At 38.8% G+C, this 14,876-nt stretch overlaps 1 protein-coding gene across 2 annotated transcripts in view; it reads left to right on the plus strand.

The window, feature by feature from the left end:
• The window catches only part of LOC140252635 (neuroendocrine protein 7B2), a 39,798-nt gene extending 36,500 nt beyond the window's left edge, over positions 1 to 3,298 (plus strand). For both annotated transcript variants that reach the window (XM_072337547.1, XM_072337549.1), the window contains exon 6: positions 1,846 to 3,298. In XM_072337547.1, the coding sequence (XP_072193648.1) occupies positions 1,846 to 1,941 (96 nt within the window). In that variant the 3' untranslated portion in view covers positions 1,942 to 3,298. The remainder of the gene's footprint in view (positions 1 to 1,845) is intronic.
• Positions 3,299 to 14,876: the final 11,578 nt, after the last annotated feature.

A 14,876-nucleotide genomic window follows, 5' to 3' on the forward strand; every position in this document is an offset into this window, starting at 1 on the left:
CTCTAATTTAACTAGTGATTCCCCGTTTGCTGAAACTGGGCACAAGCACAGTCTGATCCATAACCTAGGGTCCTCAGTGTCAGAGAGTTCTGTAACAACAGAATTACACTGGTGTGGGTGTGGAGCTGTGCACGAAGGTACTCACGAACCCCACTGCTTTGAGCTCAGCACAGCTGTATGGAATTAAAAATATTTTAGCCATATCAGCCAGAATTTATGCATTATATTTTGTGTTCCCTTTTGTCTGCTGAGGATTTTTTTTTTAATGTATTCTCATTCTCTTCTACTTTATTTCAAAAAGTAGCTAGCGAGTACCATTCCAAAGAAAGACCAATTAATCTTCCTAAGAATCTTCAAATAATTCCTAGAAGTTTATGCAACAGCTGAATTTCACTAAATTAACATTAAACAGAACTTCTTTTAACAAACACAAACAAATCATTTACATGTGTCTTATTTTTAACAATTTAGAGCATTAAATTAGTGTTAGTTTTATGTTCAAAGATTTTTCCGCATTCATTTCTGGTTCTTACTATTTTTCTGTTTTCACTTGTAGCAAGCAGAGCATTCAGAAACAATACAACAAAGCGAAAGGGCTGTTCTGTGCTCTGATCAAGCATTAATAATCTCTTCCCCAAATAGAGACAAATCCAAGGGCTTAGGCATAAATAGAGACAAATCCCAAAACTTTTCCTGCTCTGACAGTTAATTATTTGAATATAAATATTTTGCGCATTTAATAGATTTTTTTGTTGCTTTTGTCTTATTTTGAACTCACAGGTTTTAGTAAAAGAAGTATCTCAAGAAAAGTAATTTCTATGCTGTAGCAGCCTGATGAGAATCAGGAGATACTGGAAAAACTGTGTTCCTCCACAGTTTATAGTTGGAGAGGCAAATAATTTTTTATTGTCATCAAAAAGCAGTACTAAACTTTTTGTCTATATCTGTGGAGAGCATATATTTGAATTTTGTTTACACAGATACAGTGGGTATAAATAATACTTAAGTTTATTTTTGAGTTCCGCAAAACAGCTTGATACTTGCAAATACAGTTAGCACATTTTATTTCATCGCCATAGACAAAATTCAAGCAGAGGCTTTCTACATTACCGTGATGTCCAAACAGTATGAGACAAGGTCTGTTCATCTTCAGTCTCACGTTGGGCTGCTTACATGGTACAAAGTGAAGGCAGGCCCTTGCCAGGGATCTTCTTTCCAGCATTCTCTCCTTCTGGCAGTCGTACGAGGCCATTTCCTACGCCAAGGCCTGGCTTGGCTCTGCTTCTGAGCCAGCTTTTTTTTTTTTTTAATCTCTGCATCAAGAAAGGAAGCAAGGATGGGTTTCCCAGTGAGGAGATGTGCTGAAGAAGAGACATCAGTCAAAGCTGCTGTGGTAACTATATTTTCTCCCAGCTTGAAGTCCACCAGGGAGCAGTGATTTAAGCTGAGATGTACCTGTATGCTCAAAGTGAGTTTTGTCCAGTCCCAAGGGCAAGGAGAGTAGACCTGCCACCTCTCTGCCAACCTGGGAAAGGAGGACCAGAGCACAAGGACAGCATTAGTCCAGCCTGTTTGGCACTTAGGGCAGGCCTCCTCTACTTGCCTGCACTGTGGGGTAGGTAACAGTTAGTTTTTCGTACAGTGGATTGGACTGAATTCTCATATACACAGAGAAGTATTAGGAAAAAAAAATAAAAAAGCAGTGACTGACTGTAGATTTTTCTCCCTGGGAGCCATTTCTTCTTCTTTTTTTTTTTTTTTAAATATATTCATACATCCACTATTTCTCATTACTTTTTCTGCATTTCCCTGCTTCTAATATATACATATGTATATATTTTTCAGAGCGTGAACCCGTATCTGCAAGGACAGCGACTGGACAACGTTGTAGCAAAGAAGTCTGTTCCACATTTTTCAGATGAAGACAAGGGTTCTGAATAAGTACAATAAAAATGAATGATGAAAACTCATGCCATCCTCCGCTAGATCGTAATATTGCTTATATATAATCATCTATTAAAATCCTTGTGAATGGCAGCATGTTTATTATTTATATAATTGCAGATGAAAAACAGCTGTATTTATAACAGTATGTTCTCCTAGATAACAAAAATATGGTTCTGTTTTTTGTTAAGCTATGGTAAAAGGACATTTCTGTTGTTTTTATTTTAGTCATGGAGAAAACTTTTAAAATGTTCGTCATTTTAATAGCTAATGTGAGGTAAATGGGCTTAATGAGCAGCTTGTAAATAGGAAGATGTAAAAAATAATAATAATTTAAAAAAAAAAAAATGCCCTGTCTGACTTTAGCATTTAATCTTAAATGTTACTATGTTTGACACATGAAAATTATAGTTTTATGTTCTGTTCACAAATATTGTTACTTAGCAAAGACAAAGTATTTATCTTAACCAGAGAATTTTGGCTTTTGGTCTATTTTAATAAACATTTAAGCAAGATACAAGGTTTGCAAAGTGACGTTTTCCAAAATATTTCGTAGGCTCATCTGTCTCAGTTATTTCTGTGCAAATTTAAAAATTAAAGAGCTGCTTTTTGCATCCATCCACTCAAATATTTTTGTTAGTTTGAATCATTCTTTGTCCCCAAACCTTTTGCACATATTCCTTCTTTATCAATGAGAATTAATCTCCCCCTCTGTTCTTTTGCCTTAGCAGCAGCATTTGAGCTTTATGAAGTGCTTAAATTAATGACCCTGGGATGTGATAAGTGAAGACAGAGGCTATTATCTGTGTTAACGAGGATGTACCAGCATCCTCTGAATGCAGACCCAGGATGTGAAGGTGACTGGCTGACGGTCTGAAAAGCTGTGGTACTTCATAACACTGGTAGCTACAGCTGCTCTGGATGTCACTCTGGGAAACTGACACTTCCCTTCTGCTATGAGAAACTGAGGAACTTTTGTATGGCAGCACACTGAGGTCTGGCTTTCTCGAACACAAGAATATAAAATCAAGTAAAATCCTTGTTATTTTCAGGATGCATCTGAAAACGTACAAGCCCGACAAGCTATATACATGAGACACTGGAACAGCATTTGCTTTCAGCTTTGTACTTCAAATCTAGGAATAAAATAACTGTACAGCTTCCTTTCCTGTCCTACAAAGAGTCATGGTAAAATAACAGTGATCCATTAAATAAAACAGATAAGACAGTAATGGAAACCAAAGGTCCTAGCTACGTATGATTTAACAACGTCACAAACATGACTGTGCATAGCACTTGCTTTTTCTGTCCTACCAGTAAGTAACTCATAATAAATGATGCATGCAGAGAGTCATTCCTCTCAAGTTATTTATGGGTGGATTGCAAAACTCAGTGCCATTCAAAGCTGAAGTATAATCTCTTTCATCTTATTTTCACTTAAAAAAAAATGCTGGAAAAGAAAACTAAGAGTGGGCTGTATAACAGCGTATGGCATGAAACTGAGGAGTTTTATGAAATGCTGAGTCTATTCAGCTTTCAGTGCCTTAAAGCAGGGCAAGAGCAGGCCAGTTGCTTGTGGGGTAGGACACATCTTCTACGCTTATTACTGTCCTCTCTCCCATTCAATATTCACTCACGCACTGGGAGCTGTGGAGGACCCCAGACTGCCATTCCCATCTTCTGACCCCACAGCCAGTCCTGCTGCTGCCACAAAGGGTTTTGGTTGGCCAGTGGCTCCACTTCCACTGCTAGGAATCCAGCATTTTTCAGCTGCACAACTCTTACCTACTTTTAAAGAAACTTAAGCCACACTGTGTCCTTGTTATCTACAGTAAAAACCATTTTAATTACAAAAAAGAAAAAAACATGAAGGTAATTTCTTTTTTCTTTTCTTTTCTTTTTTTCTTTTCTTTTTCTTTTAAGTTTTTAGTATGGACCAGTGCATAATAAAAGGATGAGTATATGGTGTATATATATACGGAGTATATGAGTACATAGGGCAAAAAAAGGAGAGGCAAAGAAGTAATTTATTCTTAATAGTATCAGAAGTGCTCCAACTGATTTCCATGTCAGCTCACAGTAACCGGAGCTGAGGAACTGCCCTTCCACATAGGAAAGATGTGCATGCAGAAGGCAAACTGCACACCTTAGAAATATTTTTGAGATATTTTTGTCTTAAATACAAGTAAAACAAAAACAAAAACAACAGCAACAAAACAAACAAAAAAAAAACACCTATCTTTATATTGCACAATACAATGATGTGTTTTACAGGAACTGTCTGCTAGGAGAAGTTGCATGTGGAGCCATACCAGCCACAGTCTGAGTCCATCAGGCAGCTTTAGTATTCACCCACAAAAGCTCAATAGAACTACTGTAAAATATTGATTAAATACAGCTATTGCACCATGATAATGGAATAAATCAACCTAATTTCAGCTCCTTAATAGAGCTACCTTTCTGAACTGGGATTAGTAGTTCTGTATTCATTAGAAAAGGAAAAAAAAAAAAAAAAAAAGCAAAAAAAACGTCCTGTCTAATGTTTTCAACAGCAGTCCCAACATTTTTATGTAGTTATATACAAAGAATCATCACAGTGCTTGTCTTTCGGAATCAGGGAACAAAGATGGCTACTATCTCCTCCGTAAGAGCTTATAAAACCAACAGAATGTATTCAAGGATGCAAAAAAAGTTGGTCATTAAGGGGCTTGAACATACCCGTAGTTGTTTAGAATTTTCATTATTTAGAAAACAAAGAAGTTCAGATGTTTTTTGTAAAACAAGTGTGTTAGTTACCTATCACACATTTCAGATAAAATTTGCTGAAGGAATCTATACAAAATAACAGGATTCCATTGGCAAACAAAACCATGCTGAATGTCTGCATCACACACAGGACCAAGACAACCTGAATCTTATTCTACTGAAATATGGTAAGCAAATTTAATCTGCAAAACTGATGAAGACATGGGCAGAAAGATAAATACCACCAAGACAAGTAAGTTTCTGGATTTGCTGTGAATAAAGTAACATTCAAGCCTATCATTTTTCCAAATGTCAGAAGCCAGGGATGAAGAACTTAAAAAATAAAAATAAATAAATAAATAAACAAAGTATATTAGAGAGAGAGAGAGAGGAGTTAAATCCATGTCCTGTCAAACCAGATCTGTAGCTGGTAGTGACATGAAAGAATTGAAAAGGCTTTGTTTTCATTTTCATTCTGTACAAAACTCAAAACATTTTCTAACATTTTTCTAACATTTAAATTTGTTGAAAAAAGCCTGTAGCAACATCAACACAAAGCAAAGTTGTACGTTTCTGGCCCTTTGGCTTGTAAGCTTGTCAAACCAAGTCTTACCTCTTTTGTAGTGCTGTCCCATGAATTAATTTTCAAGCAGATATTTCTTTCTTACATGCCAGTCTGGAATGTCTGGATTGTGAGGCTGCAGAGTTCAAAGATGGTAACTTCTCAGCCAGCTTCAGACTTAGATTTATGGGAGGAGAAAGGGAAAGTGGGCAGATGCTACAACATCTTCTACACAGAAATGTAAACTGTGTAAGGACAGTTTCACATGACTCACAGGGAGATGAATGGGGTCGCTGCTTTATTAGCAGTGAATCAGTGATATTTGGATTCACGCAAGTACCTTCGGTAATCTTAGAATATGTTCAGGAAACATTTCAAACAATGTGACTTCTTTTTAAATAATTAACATGTCCCTTAAAAGGTCTTGCCTGCTCACAGAGCCTAGAGCTAAAGGCATACTACAACCATGAGCAAAAATGGTACATTCTCTTAAACTGTTCAGCTGCTGGCAATGATATACTTACTTGGATGCAAACTAGCTAAAAACTAATAAGAAAGTATAAGAAAATGATGTAATTGCCATAATGAAGGGCCCCATGAACCACAAATGTGTTACAGTATTTTGTCCTAAGCTAAGCTCTCTAAATATGAGACCATGAAAGAGATATAGGACTGATTCTCAGGTACATACATGGTCAAGGTCTAACATACCCAAGCCTTCTGCTGTTTGGTGAAGAATGGGGTTGAATTCCAGTTCATGATCCAAATTCACCACAAGAAGTATGTAGTATCTGCCCACATTTGTTTCATTTATGATGCTAAATGCTTTGCCATGATTCTGTAAATAGCTGCTGGCCACGTGTGCAACACATGGGAGCACAAAAAAATCTTAACTGATGTGAATATCATGACAGCAACATTACTGACCGGGACTGAGAGAGCTTGAAAAGTGTCACTAATATCTGTGCTTTAGTACATGACACAGGTGGGAAAGGGATGTAAGATGGATGGAATTGAGAACAGCTTCAAAAGATAAAGACCTGCTAGATCTGAATCACCTTTTACTTTTCCTCTAATTCCTGTCACCAAAAGACATGAATACAGCTCTCATTACAATACACAGGTGTCTTTTACATGCAATCATTGTGTTTCTTCAACCTACTTTGCTCTCCAAGAAAAACAGCAGTGAAAGTTGGTGGTTATGCTTCGTAGTAAAGGGAGTGAGGCAAAAGAGAATGCATAAATGGTTTGCCTCAGATTCTCCCTCTTTTTTTAACTGGTATCATCCATTTACAAACCATTTAAAACATATAGACACTACATAAAGACTACCTTTATTCCAGACATTTGTCCCAATCTAATCACCCTGTGACAATGTAAGTTTCTTGACAGCCATCAAAGTACACCATTACAGACAGGTTTGGGGGCTTCTTTTAGGTCTGAGCATCCTAGTATTTAAGAGCTGCTCACAGAAAGGGCATACAGTTTTATGCTGAATTCAGTCTTAATTTACTTAAATTAAATAATTAAATCTTCATTCTGAGAAGAAGAAAAAAAAACAAAACCCAAAACCAACAAAACAAACACGAAACAATAAAACCAACCTAACATACACAGTTCTTCAGAGCACTACCTAAATCCTAATGTCTAAAAATCACCTGAAAATGTCTGAAACTCAAGGGGGATAAGCCTCATAGGTAAGAGTGGTCCTGAGTCATACTATCACAGGCAAAACATCTCTCCATATTTAGAAATAAAATAAATTACCACATCATGGCATTTTGTATTTCCAAATGAAGAAAACATACCCATAAAAGAAAAAAGGCAGGTCATCCAGAGACAGACTAATAATTCATCATTGGTTAATTTTGATTTATATATACATATTTTAAGAACACTGCAACCAGAAACAAAGTTGATTGCAAAATTTTCAGGGGCTCCAATGGTCAGTGTGGTGGCTGTAAGACTTATGGTCCTTGGAGCTGTGTTACTGCAATTGAACTAACAAAATCATCCTTACTGCTGCATGAAGTATTTATCAAATAAAAAGAGACATAACTGATTTAAGCAAGTTCTTAAAAAGTCATTATTCTAACAGATAAACATTGCTATAAGTTTACACATAGTCCATAGCTATTGTTTAAATTCCCAAACAACACTCTGACTCAGCTGCTGCAGGGCTATCTGCATACACAGGTAATGTGCATTCTGTTACAGAAAAGTTCACCCTAGCTTCTCCAAGCTATTCTCCAGTTTTGCTGCAGCCTTTTTGAAGACCTTTTCAGGAGTTCTCATGAGAACTGTCCAACATGAAAGCCATGTGTGCCCATCTCTTTCAATTTAAAAATTATTCCCTCCTCTGATAGTTGAGGTGATTTTCTAGTTTCTGTGTCTCTCTAACAGCATCAACTATTTCATGCTGCCCTTTTATGTTCCCAGCATCAATCTGTGAGCCCTCAAAATGACAAGAATTACCCACAAACTTGATGATAACACCTTTAAAGACAGTCCCTAAAATCCCGATTGCTCCATAAAAACCCATTGTGTCTATTTTGTTGCATATCTGCAGTACTGGGAGCTACTTCCATTTGACAGATGGTTGAACAGAAGTGAAGAGGTTGAGGGCCAGATCCACTTAAGTCTTAAGTGCCCACACCGCATCTGATGCAGAACACAAACACCGAAATACATGATCAGAAGATCCAGAAGATCCTGCCCCCCTTTACCCTATCCATTAGACAGCTGAAGTCTAAACATACCTATACTTGTCAATAAAGTACCTCATGCATCTAAATGCTGTCAAGTGCTCTGAGTGGCAGCTCTCACCTCAGTCTAAGGTGAATATGTGACATCTGGGTCATGGGTCAGCATTCCAGATTCCAGAAAAAAAAAAAAAAAAAAAAAAAAAAAGCACATTTTTCTAATTGAAAAAGGAGCATTTAGGACCCCATCTCCTTATTCACTGTTAGCATTCCAGTGACAAACCTAAACATGCAAATTTCAGCACGTATGGGGTTTGCTGGTCAGTGACTCCAGCGAAGCTAAGAAGCCCTGTTAGAGTCATGTACAGGACAACCCTGTATAGCAGGACATGTCTTGTTATAACCATCTACAGTGCCAAAGCTCAGTCACAGTCTTTACCTCCACATCTGCAGAGGCAGCTCCTTACAAGGTCGTTTCAAGTGGAATTCTTCTTTAAATATATAGAGCCAAATACTAAAGTGATTTTCAAAGCTCTCACAAAAGATGGTGGTGGTATACTCAAATAAAGAGTGATTGGGATGCCAAATAAAGCAAACAAGTTGATTTGATATATCAAAACATAAGTATTTGGTTCTCCAAAATACCTCTCTAAACCAGAAACAAAAGAAGTTACATTTGGCTACGATGACTTTTCTCTATCTAGGAAGCAAGTTTTGTTACACTTGATTCCAGCAGTCACTTCCTCTCAGAGGCTTGAGCAGAAGTTTCTCAACAAGTTGTCGCATCTCTTTCCACTGGACTATAAAAGTGCTTTGCATCTCCAGATAAACTGAGGTTATGGCACAGACTTATCTCAAACTAAAGCAAGGAAGAAAAAAAAAAAAAAAACACAAAAAAACACAACAAACAAAAAACTTCACTGGTACATTTTTACATCACAACAGCTGCCTCAATGCAAAAAAATCTCAGCCGACAGGAAAAATGTAGACAAAAGAAGTCATAGGCTCCAAAGACTTTATTCTACTAAGAAGCAGAATTTTCTACTTTGCCACACACCAGTAGAAGATGTCATGTTCATTTCTGGTTTTGCTTGGGTCAGGTCAGAACAAGAAATAACTACAGAGACATATATTTTTAAAAATGCAGCTGATAGCTCTTGATGACACCGATCACAAGGATTCTTTCCTCTAAATGTTTTAATATATTTTGCAAAAGGAAAAATATGTATTTTTTACTGTGAATTCATATGCTCATTTTGAAACCATGACAAGAAATAATAGTACCTCCTTCACAAAGAGTCTCATTCCATCTGGTCCAAGACCAAAAAGCCCTGCCACAGTCTGATCTGAAGTGTAATTGATTTGGTCACTTGCAATTTAACTTCTTCGCTTACGTCTTTAGTGCATTAAGATTTCCTGTTTACATTTCGAGACTTTTTAAAAGTGCATCCAAATGTTCCAAGTGTTTGGTGCCTGATTAATTGCGAACACCTAGAAGAGAGCTCCTGAACTATTTGCATAGTCTCTCCTAACACCAAGTGATTTTATTCATTTCCAGGCACACTGCTAAAAGCAAAAAAGAATATAACTTAATCAAACTGCAAATGAAAGCAGCTGATGAATTTATAGGCAGAGTGGTTAGTTACAGAACATAGGATGACAGCTAATCCATGGCTTTGAACAGCTCCAGAAAAGGGGAAGAATGAGGTCTGCTGTAGCTATATTTGGGGAATAAAGTGAAATAACTTGAAAAATGCTAATTAGAATTCAAGATACTGTAAGAAAGGGAAAGATCAATGAATAAATATCCAACTGCCCTTAGCCAAACAGGCTGAACAGGATACTTCTGACAAGGAAACAGAAGAAGCAAAACAGAGCTGTTGGAAATAATCAGGACAAGAGATTTGGCCCTATGCTTGCCTGTGTAGTTTCCCAGAACTGATTTTTTTGGCAATTTTTGAAAGAGTAAATTTTTGGTAACCATACAGATAAAAAAATATAGACTTTTTGTGCATTTTGTTATTACTGTGTTGTACTGTTATTTCTTCAGCTTGCAAAGCTTAACATTCTAATATACACATATACAGGGAAAGGCACACATACATCACTTCAGTGTCCTTTCGGAAGGCTCTCCTGACTCACCCCCTGGGATTTTTGCATGCGCTTCACTTTATACAGTCTGAATAGTTCACTGAAAACAAAGGCGGGCATCTGGCAGGTCCCTACAGGACTGTGGTCTCAATCTCGGTTTAAAAAAAATAATAATATGGAAGTATGCACATAAGACCACCTTCCTCAGCAAAGGATTTAACCGTGCGTTTGCATTTACGCATATAGTTGAAATGCTGTTAAAAAAATCAACACAGCCTGCTGGGTTGCTGCCTTATCTTCAGCAGCTCTTCTAGATAACCACAAGAGGTTAAAACACTCCTTTGTCTGCCTGTAGATTTTTTTTGTCCACAGCAATGAAAACTTGGCTTATTCTCTGGAAATAGCTTTTTTTTTTATTGTGGGGAATTGCAGAAGTCAGAAGGCCTTCTTCCCCATTAAAAGCTTTTAGAAACTTAAATGGATGCATTCAGGCATGGAGACACAAAAGGTAAAAAATAAAAAGTAAAATACAAATTGTCTTCCCAGATTCATGTGAACTCCCGGCTTCTCTTACTACAATTAACTGCTTATTTCATTGCGAGTTTGGTACTGAACTAGCCTTAATGATTTACTACAAATCAATTCTGGCTCCTTTGAAAACTCTGTTCTCTTCCACAGGGGAAATGGAGGTGGTGAGAAAATTGCTGTGAGTGAAGGAAGTGGGAGGGTTCTTGTGCCTCTTATGCGTCGTCGTCATCTTGACGCAGAGACCATCCAAACACAACATGGCAGTAAGGACAGGCTCTGTTTCTTACTACCTCCTCCCTATGAATGCATTAGCATTCACTCAGAGAAGAGGATGAACACAATGGTTTCACAGAGCTCTTCCCTTCCCGTAACACAGCAGTCGTGTTTGTCTCGCTGCATTTCAAATATAAAAGGCAGAAGTTGCACACAGTCTAAATAAGTTGTCACAGCCTGAAGAGGGCTGACATTCCTTCATTCCTGCAAAGCCACTTCTTTATCTGGCATTCTGTTTTTACCTAGGTGTTGCCAGGAAAAACAAAAACAGATAAGATGTGGATTTTAAGAAGAGGGCAATGGGAAAGCATACAACCCAAACTAAAAGCCTTATGAACCCTCATACATCATGAAACATTTATCCCGCTTTCATTACTCCCTTTGCAACAGACAGTAAGTGGCAGAGCCAGGAGAAGCCCAGGTTTCAGCTTCCAGTCACTTCACCTACCTGCACAGCCAGCATCACACTCTGGGGTGCTTTACTGAGCTGTAACGCAGAGCTCTCCTTCAGTTCTTTGCAGAATGGCTGCACCCCATGTTTGAGTTGCCACAGCACAGCTCAGCACCAGGGCAGGGCAGCACTGCTCTGCCAGAACTGTCTGTGGCACATCTACACAGGTTCTGAAAGCACATGCAATCTGTCTGACATGCTGCTACCCACATGTGGGATGCAGCATGGCATAGGAAGGAATCAGTTCATTTTGCAGAATAACTGGAAACTCTATTTCATACTTGTCATGTCACTGAGCAAAATATGTAAGCAAATAAAACCCCAGGCTCCTTCAATGCCTCCTTCCTAATACCCAGCCACAGCTTTAAGCTATAAGGGCTTCTGAGCTCCAGAGTGCTGAGTGGAGTCACCTACTGGCATGCTGCTCCAGAACCATCCAGAATGCAGAACCCATCAGCAGACACATTCCCCAGGTCCTGCAGCCAGTACCACCATGAAGGATGTTTAAAGCAAATGCAGAAGGGCAGAAGTATCTTTCAGAGCTATTTTATGGCTTTCATTTTCTTGGCAATTTTTTCTCTTGCCAACAAATACCAAGGATGTATTTAATAAACAAACAAACCAAACAAACAAAAAAGACCTAAAAAAACCCCAACAAAACAGTGGAAACAGAAATAAAAGGTAACTTTGACCAACTATATTTCCTCATTTGGTATGAAAGTTTATACTTGTCCAACAGTCAAACTTCATCTTAGTAAAATAAGCTTTTCTAAATCGCTTTTGAAAAATAGTCACATATGGGATGCATTACATACGTAGGTGTTTTGAGGCCAGAAAACATATTTTTATTCTATGTCTGCAGCACACAGTGCTGTGGAATTCTGGTGAGTGACCATGGCTCCTAGGTGCAGAGAGCATTACAAGCACACAACCTGACTGGACACATATTATATTTGAAACAAGAAAGCTTTTCAGACATCCCAGGACACCATTCCTTTCAGAGCTGGAGAAGCTTTTAAAGTGTTTGAAGTGAGCAATTTTATCTTAAAACAACTTATACTTTTGATTTCCTATGTCCTGCTTCTGAGCACTCACAAATAAAATGCACGTATATGTCTAGACGAAGTGATATTTTGAAAAAACAATTGCAAAGTCTCAAAAAAAAAACCAACAAACCAACACCAATAAACATTACCCCTTGCTTATTTTTTAATCATTCTGTTGATGAAAATCTATACATTAAAATAATGACATTCTGTCAATCTAAATGTGAAGCATAGTCTGGAGACTGTTTATCCAGTAGACTCTATGAAAAAATGATCATAATTCACACTAGCTTCAGCTTTTCATACATTATTTTATATTGTTTGATATAAAGTATAATGCTGAGATAAAATTCAGCAACTCAACTTATATAAAGGGATTTTTTGTTTGTTTGTTTGTTTTTTGTTTTTAACATAATAATCTCCACCAGAATAAACAGTAAAATGTCTGAAAGAGAACCCAGGACTGGTACATTAACAAAGGGGTCTGAAAGCACAGGAAGTCTTCCCTTATTTTATGTCATTTATTACTCTTTGCCTGCTTACATAAAATGTTTGAAATAAAAAGTGAAAACCCTTTTTCCATGCTGACTGATAACACAAAAATTATAGAGTCATTTAGGCTGGAAAGGACCACTAAGTTCATCTGGCCCAGACATCTGCCCAGCACCACCATGTCCACTAAACCACATCCTTCAGTGCTGTACTTCCATGTTTCCTCATCAGTGCTTATAATCACCTCCATCCTCCTGCTGACTACATTATTTTTGATACAGGCCAGGATGCCATCGGCCTTTTTGGTTATCTGGGCACCTGGCTGGCTCATGTTCAACTGGCTGTCAAATAACAGCCCCAGAGCCTCTTCCTTCCACATGGCTTTCTTACATCACTCAGGGCAGACTACCCAACATGCACTGCATACGGCCTTGCTTATGCATGGATTGCTCTCAAGGTGCCGCTCATCTCATTCTTCTTGGACGTCGGGAACCAGATGTATTCACCACCCAAAGGACACAGTGCCCATAAAACAATGACACCTCTCATTTCTGTGAGCATGTCTTGCAAAACACATTCCCAAAGCCAGGCCCCTCTACAGATCACACACCCTTCAGGGCAGCTGGGAACACCTGTGCCCAGCTTCCAAACACAAGAGCTGACTGCAAGCCCAAAGTGGAAAGTTATGGTGGTACTGGAGGATTAGATTAGATATCAGGAGGAAATTTTGCACTCAGTGGGTGGTGAGGCACAGGTATGGGCTGATCAGAGAAGCTGCAGATTCCAGGTTGGATGGGGACAGCTTGGACGGGGTCCTGGGCAGCCTGAGCTGATGGGTGGCAGCCCTGCCCACATTGGATGCATGCATTCATATTTTCTGCTTCAAAGCACAGAAGCAGACTGGCTTGGAATTACTATTCTTGAATATTACTGCCAGAGAGGAAGTTTCTCATGTTGCTGCCATATAAGAAACACTGAAAACATCAATCATTTTGTCATCAGTAGCTAAGTTCTATGCACACCTTTAGCTCTTCCTCTGTAACTGAGTGCCAGACACATGGCCCTGCACATCACACTCCATTCTCTGCAGCAGGGTAGTCCAGAGCCCAGGTGAGGTGTCCATTCTCCTGCCTCCCCTGAGCTGGAGGGATGTGCCCAATAGTGTTTGGATTTGGGGTGCATTAGGGCCAGCTCCTTCACTGACAGAACTTGGTGACATCTCCCTGAAGTTATTGTAAGTGATTCCAATGTGTTCAAGAGGAGGATCTGGCCCCTGTCAGGCCCTGGCTCCTCTGCAAAGGCTTTTAATGAGGCGCCAACTGTCCTGGCAGGGAGGAGGCACTGAGCAGAGCTCAGAGGCAGTGGTAGCAGACAGGAGCTCAGCCCAATAACATTCTTCTATGCAAGAATTAAGTACAGCACTTCTTTTAAGCTTAAAACAATTGTTACTGTTCCACTAAAACAAAGAACAACTCACACGCTAAATACCAGCAAGAAATGGGAGAGGAAATGAAACAAACAAACAAACAAACCAAACCAACAAAAAAACCATCAGTGAGAAGGAAGCTGGATCCAGCCAGGCTGGCAGTTCATGCTGCCATCACACCACAGCATCACTCTTCTTCAGCCCCAGCCTATGCCACAAAAACATATGTATCCCCATAGGACTCCTCTACACTAACCACTCAGTGCAGAAGGGCTTCATCCAACAGCACTACTGCGCCTCAGCACAATGCCACTATGTGCACCCACTACCCTGAAGAGATCTCCATCTCTGCTCAGGATCTGACAGCACAGCTCCATTCAGGCAGAGGATTGTTGCGCTTCAGAACCGAGTAGTAGAAGGGATACAAACTTCTAAGCTGGAGATGACCTAGATACCTGATGCTAAAAAAACAATGGACAAAATAAAAGCTTTTCCCTACCTCCCTCAACCATGAAGAAATAAACATAACATAAATGATTCTTCCTTTCTGCCATCTATTTTTTACCTCTACCTTCATCCATCTGATGGAAACACATATGGCTACAGCCATTTGCTT

The sequence above is a fragment of the Excalfactoria chinensis genome, chromosome 5, assembly GCF_039878825.1.
Source record: "Excalfactoria chinensis isolate bCotChi1 chromosome 5, bCotChi1.hap2, whole genome shotgun sequence".
Lineage (NCBI taxonomy): Eukaryota > Metazoa > Chordata > Aves > Galliformes > Phasianidae > Excalfactoria > Excalfactoria chinensis.